At 51.5% G+C, this 8,661-nt stretch overlaps 1 protein-coding gene across 1 annotated transcript in view; it reads right to left on the bottom strand.

Moving 5' to 3' along the window:
- The window catches only part of SSH1 (slingshot protein phosphatase 1), a gene marked incomplete at its 3' end in the record, with an annotated part of 14,078 nt that extends 5,672 nt beyond the window's left edge, over positions 1-8,406 (bottom strand). Inside the window, exons 1-6 of the mRNA XM_009076782.1 lie at positions 8,348-8,406; positions 5,642-5,745; positions 4,130-4,194; positions 3,248-3,369; positions 1,320-1,388; positions 861-926 (exon numbers count right to left, since the gene is read on the bottom strand). Of these exons, the coding sequence (XP_009075030.1) occupies positions 861-926; positions 1,320-1,388; positions 3,248-3,369; positions 4,130-4,194; positions 5,642-5,726 (407 nt within the window). The remainder of the gene's footprint in view (positions 1-860; positions 927-1,319; positions 1,389-3,247; positions 3,370-4,129; positions 4,195-5,641; positions 5,746-8,347) is intronic.
- Between the last annotated feature and the right edge of the window lie 255 nt (positions 8,407-8,661).

Raw genomic sequence — 8,661 nt, 5'->3', positions numbered from 1 at the left:
CAGCAGGAGCCTGGTGCATATTTACCAGCATTCTTGGCCCCTGACAGGCTCCAGGGACAAGGCCCAGATTGGGTCATTTGTTTTTGCAAATTCTAGCATGACCTTTTCCTTCCTTCCCTCCACATTTTTTCCTTCCTTTAAGGCTAAGATGTACTGAACACATCAGCCACATCCCAGGCTGCCAACAGGAGGGGCTGAGTGCAAACCCGACAGGAACAGGAGTTTGGTTTGTTTCTGTACCAAATCATCCCTAGCACAACATCCTCTTCCACATCTGTATCCTTTCCCTAGGAGATGCTGCAGGGACAGGGATGTCTCCAGGCTCTAAGGGGAGCCAGCACACTGCCCAGGCCTGGGGAGATGCAGTTTTCCTTGCAGCAGCCTCTTCAGGGAGGAATTTGCTGGCACAGCCACTGCTGACTCAGCCCCCTCTGCTTCAGGGCTCTGGAATTCCTGCACAGGGCAGGGGTGGCACCCAGGGTGGAAGGTGAACAGGCACCCAGGGGCAGCAGGAACCCCAGGAATGAGGCAGCACACAGGGAATGTCACAGTCTGGCAATGGATCCTGAGCTTCCTCTGTCACCAGGGAGAGAAACACAGAGAGAGCAAACTCTGGGTTTGCAGCTCCACGAATCCAAGCTCATCCTTCATATCCATTCACCTCACTGCTGCCCACTTCCCTCCCACTGAGCTGCTCTGCACAGAGCAGCAGATCCTGGTTTGCCTCAGCATTCCCACAGCCCCTTTTCCAGCCCTGCCACCTGCTGAGCCAGGGCAGCAGGACCAGTTATGGGCAATTCCAACATGGTTCTGGGGTTTTAATTCACCCCCAGCACTGAGAGTCTCCTCCCACCACATACCACATGGCTTGCACCGACACAGGCTTGAAGATGTGCATCCTCCCTGCAGTGCTCACGCTGAAGCCACTGGGGGAGAGAGGGAAAAACAAGTCACACGCTGCTTTTCTCTGCACCACAACCTGCTCTCCACTAACAGCTACTGCAGAGCAGCCCCTGGGGCACCCCCAGTCCCAAAGAACCAGGGATGGGAATATCTAGCACTGATTTTCCAACCAGAGAGGAGTGGGGCAAGGGGACACCTTCCTGGTGGAGGCTGCCAGGGTCCCTGGAGTGGGATCTCAGAGCATTCCCTGGCTGCCACAGGTCCCACTGAGCACTGTGAGGGCAGCAAGGCCCAGATTCCCTGGCTAAGAGGACTCCAAATGGGAACCTCATTTGCCAGGTGAGGAGAATCTCTCCCAGAGCAGCCCCCAAGCAGGGAAAGACATTCACATTTATCCTTTCAATGTGGTTTCTTACCCATCCCCATCCAGATGGATTTTGGTATCACTCCAGAGGCGAAGAACCATCCCTATAGTGCAGCTCTTACTGGAAGAGAGGTGGTTACACAGGATGTTAAATATAGGCCACCATGTGGTCATGCCAATAGCCTCAATTATTAACACTCCTGAATTTTTAAACTCCTCAAGCCTTGCTCTAGTAATTCCTGGTAACATTTTAGGCCATCAAGTGGGTAACAAAATGAGAGTGGAAGCTCAGGTCTGAGCGTGATGGGGTGGTAAATTTTCCTTTCTTTTTGACACCTTCAGCCACTTCCTACAGTGGCTCAAAGGATTTGACAGGTCAGTCTGAATACATGTGTGGACATGGAGCACTTCACAGTTTGCAAGGAAAATGGGGTTCATTAAACACATGTGAAAGGAGTAACACCCACAAAAGCACCTGACAAAATTTCCCCTTAATCAACAGCCCTTTGAATTTTGGGGAGTCAGTCACCAAAATGGTGACTGTCCTTACAGCTGGGATGGATTTGTCTCAACCTTTCCACCTTTTCCTCTTGTCTCGTCTCAATAATCCCCAGGAGCAAATTATTTCAAGGTCATTTCAGATTGGAGATGCCATGGCAAACTGTCACTGCTGTGGCACACCTAGTGCCACATAGCAATCTGCTCCAGAACACTCACAACAGCAATTTCAGAGAATTTCAGGAATTTTTAAGGCAGAACAAGAGGCAACGGCAAAGCCAATGGCAATAACCTTATGAGGAAGGCACAGCTTGGAGCTTCCCTACAGATCTCTGCTGTGCAAAGCTTCCCCTTTCCAATGGAAACCACCTCTAAGGTTTTCCAGACTGAAACAAAACCCACCCTGGCTGCTCTCCTGGGAGAACAGACACAGCCTGGCAGCTCCAGCTCCCAACTCAGCTCTGCCAAACCAGCCCAACTCCCTGAGCCAGGAGCTCCTCTGCCTTGGGTTACTTCCCCAGAACTGGGCTGAGCTGAGAGGAGCTGTGATAACAAACCCTGTGCTTTGCTTTCCCAAATCCTACGTGCTCTGACCAGCCAGACAAAAGGAACAGCTCATTACTGCCACCGTTGTTTGCTGGGTTTGGAGCTCCTTGGGCAGTGTTGTGTTTTTACATTAGCTGGCAACTAATTGATTCCCCCAAGCCCAGTTTCACTGCATTACACAGCAGAGTGGCAGGCTGAGGGTTGACTTGAGGACCTGAGAGGTCTTCTCCAGCCTTGAGGATTCTCACACCGTCAACAGTTTTGAGTCTGGTGGGGAGAACAAGCTCTAGTTTTACCAATGTGTGTGCAAGAGCATTTTGCAAAACTACCACTGCTGAGGTGGATGCCACAGCTGCATTCACCACCCCTGGAGGTTTTCAAGCTGAGACTGGATGTGGCACTTAGTGCCATGGTCTAGTAACCACGGTAGGGTTGGGCTGGATGATCTTGGAAGTCTTTCCCAACCTGGTTGATTCTATGATTCTATGAAGGAAAGAAAGAAGGAAAGCAAGCAAGCAAGCAAGAACTGCTGGCACTGGCTGGTTGTGCCCGTTGGATATTAGGAAGAGATTTTTTCCAGAGAGAGTGCTCAGACATTGGAATGTGCTGCCCAGGGAGGTGGTGGATTCACCATCTCTGGAGGTTTTCAAGCTGAGACTGGATGTGGCACTTAGTGCCATGGTCTGGTAACCACAGTAGGGTTGGACTCAATCTCTGAGGTCTTTCCCAACCTGATTGATTCTGTGATTCTCTGAATCCACGTGAGCTCTTTGCCCACAGATTCCGAGGAGACTGAAAGCTTTGTGGAGTAAGACACAAAACTCAACTCACATCCTTTTCTCTGGCTGCAATCTGAACACACCCCACAAACCGAGTGCTCAGGGACACTGAGGGCTCCAGAGAGAAGCCACTGGCTGGTTTGAGGCTCAGACCTACCTCTCCTTGCTGGAGAAGTCCACACCCAGCAGGATGTTCTCCTCGGTGTCCTGGCGGCCGCTGCTGTACACCACCACCATGTAGCGCACGCGGTCGGCCCACACGCTCTCCAGCCGCACGGCCTGCGGGCACCAGGCTCAGTTACCCACGGCCACCTCCACTGCCACCCTGCCTCAGCTTTCTCAGGGGATAACTCTGCCCCCAAAACCTTGATCTGGCTGCTGTAGGAAAGGCACAGAGTTAGTTGCCCATTTGACTTGGCACTGCTTGACTTTCTCCAGCCCACAAAGCCAACTCGGGTTGTAGCCAAAAGGCTGTGGCAGCAGGTCAAGGGAAGAGATTGTTCCTCTCTACTCTGCTCTGGGGAGGCCCCACCTGGAGTGCTGCACACAGTTCTGCTGTCCCCAGCAGCAGAAGGACATGGAACTGTGGCAGCAAGGCCAGAGGAGGCCACAAAGTTGGTAAGAGCACTGGAGCAACTTCACTATGCGAGAGTTGAGGCTGTTCAGCCTGGAGAAGAGAAGGTTGTGTGGAGATCTCAGAGCACCTTCCAGGAGCTGAAGGGGCTCCAGGGAAGGAATTATCCCTCTGTGTTAGGAGCCACAGTGACAGGACAAGGAGTAATTGGCACAATTTGAGAGAGGGAAATTTAGATTAGATCTTAGGCAGAAGTTTTCCCTTCACTTCAGAGCAGATTCCTGACCCAACTCATTCTCTGGATGCAAGGCCCAGGGCAAAACAGGAGAATGTGGCAGGGCTGGGAGACAGCAGAGCTAAGGTGCCTCTGAAATCTAGGATTTGGCAATGCTTTGATGAAGCTCTACAGGTCTGTCTCAAACACTTCCAACAGAAAGGAGAGCAGGAAAACAGCTCTGTCCTTACCAGTTTGATCCTGTCCTCGCAGCGAAGGAGGTTGATCATCACCTGGAGGTGCTGGGGCAAGTCACCTGCAGAGAAAGCAGAGGAGTCATCAGCAGTGACTCTTGCTGCACTGAGAATCAGATACAGACCATGAGAACAGGGGAGGAAGAGGCAAGAGGGACAACTCTGGCTAAAAAAAAACAGGTAAGAAAGGAGACAAGAACAACGTTGAGCTATGAATCACACACAGCACTGTGGGCTCAGCCCCACTGGAAGGTGCATGTGAAGAGGAGGAAGGGGCAGGAGTGCTGTGGCTGCTGGAGCCCTTCTACCTCAAAGTTCTGCTCAAGCAAGAAGTCCCTTTGGCCCCAGAGCAGTGGGGATGTTTCTGTTTGGGGAAGGCAAAAGGAGGGAACAAGGAATCTACAGGAAAACAACCCAAGTTCCCATCCAAGAGCTCAGTAAGGAACTCCTGACCCTCCATCCAGACAGAACTCCTGCTGGAGGATGTTTGCTGGGTATATGAAATTGCTGACACTTCAGGAAAGCCCAAGCCAAGCTTGGCACTCACACACCTCTTTGTGCCTGGAGTGTTTACTCAGCAGCAGCCACACAGTACCACACTGTGCCTTTCCCACATGCTCCTGCTCTCAAAATGCCCCAAAGATCCTAGTTCTCTTTGCCCAGGGGCCACTTATTCCAACATGGTTAGAGAGAGAAGGGATAAGATCACTGGGGAAGCAGAACCCACTTCCCTGCTCCCCAGTCCTTGTGTGCACTCACCACACCACTCCCTACCACTTCATCCCACCAGTGTGGCACACTGGAGGGAACTGGGAGAAGAACAGTCTGGTTTTAAACCGTAAGAAACTCTTACAGAGCAGATCATGGTGAGTTACAGGAAAGGAGTTTTTCCTGAAACCAGGAAAGGGGACAGAAGGAGCTATCCAGAGTCCCAAATCCTATTCAAGCATCCCTTGCTCTTCCCAGCAGCATCAAACCAAAGCAGCAGCAGGTTTCCAAGGAACACAGGCTGGCAGGGGAAATCCCAAGCTTCAGATTCCTGGGGGCTGGGACAGCACTTGGAGAAATGTCCCTGCCATCCTGAACCAGGATCCTGCTCACTCCCCAAGAGGTGCTGAGCCTTGTGACTCAGCCCATCCACTTTTCCTCCCCACAGGCCAAAGGGAAAGGCAGAGATTAAATCCCTGATGCACCAGGGACATTTCTTCATCTGTGGCTGGAGAAAACAGGGATAGATATTCTACACAGCCCTTCTGGCTCTGCAGCAGCCTGAGGAGAGCCATGGGGAATGCCATGATCTCCACAGAAAACAAGTTTCTACCCCAGTCACAGTCCTGAGACAATGCCAAGACCCAATAATCCCAGTTCCCCTTGGATGAAGCCCTGGCCTTGCTCAGCAGGGTGGACAAGGCCCACCAGGACAGCATGGGGAGTCACCCATGTGTGCCATCAGCCTGTCCACCTGGGTGGGAGGGAAAAGGTATGTCCAGAGGTGATTGAATCCAGTACCTGCATGTTTGTGAGGGTGCTGGAGGCTTCGCTGGCCCTGGGAGCTGTTTCCTTGCTGCAGGAAAAGGGCTGCACCTTTCACCATGAAAAAGCTCTCGCTGAGGCTGCAAAACAAACCACACAGGAGTCAATTGCAAGCAGAACATGCACATCTGGGGAAGGAAGGGCTTCCCCTCACTAAATCATGGCAGAGTTTAGCCAGGAGAAGCTGTTCCCGAAGTGTGATCCTGCCACTTGCACGGTATGGCTCCAGGATTATTCATGGAATGTCATTTTCCACCAGTGTTTTATTACTTGGGCACTGCAGGAGAGACTTCCCTGAGCTGTCAGGGCTGAAAATTACTTGATCACTTGATCATAGAATTCTACAACGTTAAAAAAAAAGCAGAGAGAGAACTTGCCACAGGCTCAGACCTACAAACCCACTGAGGAGCAGGTTCCGAGTCAAACCTTCGAGCTTCATTTCCGTCCTTGAGGTTCCTTTGGAATGCCAAAACAAGAACATGTGACCACGTAGCTATAAAGAGGAAGGGAAGGAAGGAACCTGCACATCACAAGGGACAGGAAACTGCTCTGAACCCTCAGGGGGAAAACCACCTACACAAGAGCAGAGGTTTGGCTTTGGGGGGCTGGACCCAGTGCTCTGCAATGTGCTGCTGCCAGCGAGGCAGGTCCCAGCCTGGGCAAACACAAGGACATTTCCAGAGGCAAATGACTCCCAGGACACACAACACTGCGTTTCTTTCAAAGCAATTTCAAGGCTGACTTAAGAGTGTCCATGAGCATCATCAAGCTCCTGTCCCTCCTCCTGTGTTAGTGTTTGCCAGCTGCCTGGAAAATTAACTCTAGCACAACAAACACTTAGAGCAGTTTCCTGACCCAACTCATTACCTGGATGCAAGGCCCAGGGCAAAAGGAGTGGAGAGGAGAACATGGCAGGGCTGGGAGACAACAGAGGAGAAGGCAGAACAGTACCAGAGGTGGGAGCAAGCACCAGCTCAGCCTCACTGCACAGCTCAGCACCTCTTGGGTAACATCTTACAGCCTTGGCCATAAGCAGTGAAGTTGTTTTTCCCCCATGGCTGTAAATCCACATCTCCTGAGGAACCTTTTAGCTGCCACTTACACTGCATCTCCTCTGCTCCCCAACCAGCACCAGAGCCACTTCTTGTCCCAAAGCCCAATCTCCTGCTGCTCCCAACCACAATCATCATTAATTACTGCCTGCTGCCTGTTAATTGAAACACTCCATTAGGAGACTGTGCTGCACAGGAGTTATCTACAGCAAATGATCCTGCTGGAGTTCCCAAGCCCAGCACTCATCCATGCCATGCTTTATCCATGGTCTTTGCCTTGGGGCAGGAGGGAGCACCAATGCTCCCAATTTTGAGAGGACAGACATGAATTTCAAGTCTTCTCAGCTTTTCCCTTCCCTGGCAACACAGAGCAGGATCCTAGGCAAAGCTTCCTCCTTCCAAAACCCCCAGGAAAACCTGGATGAGGTTTAAATTTGAGCTTTCAGACGCTTCAGAGCAGTGAACTAAAATTTTCTCCCAAGTCCCAAGCTCCACAAGATCAATAAAATGCAGCAGGAGAATTCCACTGGAATTCCACCACGCTTTTCTCCATCCACATTTCCCCAGGACTGCAGCACTCACCCCTCACTTCACCAGCTGTGTGAGAGCAGGAGCTGTGCCAGGTGTGCTGTGATCCAGGAGCTCTCTCCGCTCAGCCTGGCGCAGCAAACGGGAATGTGGCTCATTCCATGAGCCAGCCAGGAAGAGTCCTGCTTCCTTCCCACACCACAGCTCGCAGGAAAGGGTTAAAAGAGGCCACACAGAGCACTGACCCCAACACAATGTGTGGGGTGTTCAGCCTCAGCACACTCCCCAGGGCTTCCAGGAGGGAGGCAACGGCTGGATAATGCACAAGGAGAGAATTGACAGCATTCCCAGCCCAGGAATTTGGGGAAATATTTCTTTGGGTAAGCAAAAAATTAGCCTGAAGGATGTTCTTTTGCCTCAAAGGATCTTTTATCCCTTATGAAGTACTGACTAGGATTTGTACAGCAGGAAAAGCCTTGGAAGCAACAGCTCCTTCCCAAAGTTATCGTCACTCCTGCTCTGATGGTTCACCTCTCCTGATGTTCTCCTCTCCTGCAGTCAGGAAATCTGTCACACTAAAGCAGAACATTCCCAGTTGCAGGTGAGAGGGAAAGCTATGCTGCTGGAGCAGGGAAAGGACAACCCACATGGCATCATTTCTGTCCCCATGGATTCACCCACCCGCCTGGAAACGGAGCAGAAAGCAAAGCCCCAGAGCCTGATGAGAGCAACACTTATAATTCACTCCAGACCTACCTCCTGACCTGCAGGCTGAGGCCACACACACCTCCTGCTCCCCCAGCACAGGCAGCACCCACAAACTCCTCTCTGCATCAGCTCAGAGCTTACCCCAAGTTGTCACAGCAACATGCCCCAGCACTGTCCTTATCTCTGCTCTCTGTCCCTTCACACAACATCCCAACCCAGTGTAAAACCCCTTTTAAACCCTGCAGCTCCAGCAAACAACAAGCTCCAGCCTTTTAGCCACAAATCTCCCAAAGCACAGCAGGATCCTGTGAGTAAAGCACATCCCCAGCTCTGCACCCTCGGCAGCAGTGACAAACACCCCCAAGCAGCACAAACCCCAGTGGCTCATACATACTAATTTGGAGTGGAGCTCTTGGAACAGCAGAAGCATTGTGCTGGCCCCAGAGTCAGACAGAAGTCAGGGAAGTCCAAAAGATTCATAACTAGCTGTAAAACTCACATCCTTTTGCTTCTAAAGCCCATTAAAAGAGAAAGAGAAGAGGAAGAAAAGGAAAGGTCAAGCGTAGGTTCCGAGCGGAGCAGAGCGATCGCAGCTGTTGGTGCTGCCCAGGAACTGGATGACTTTTAGGGAACACTGTGTCTTCCCCTGATATCCTGGCTTGAAAAAGCACTTGTGCTGACACATCCTGATGAAAGAGAGCCATTCAG

The sequence above is a fragment of the Acanthisitta chloris genome, unplaced genomic scaffold (genome assembly GCF_000695815.1).
Source record: "Acanthisitta chloris isolate BGI_N310 unplaced genomic scaffold, ASM69581v1 scaffold32846, whole genome shotgun sequence".
Lineage (NCBI taxonomy): Eukaryota > Metazoa > Chordata > Aves > Passeriformes > Acanthisittidae > Acanthisitta > Acanthisitta chloris.
Note: the sequence above shows the minus strand (reverse complement) of the source record. Positions and strands in the feature narration are given on the sequence as shown.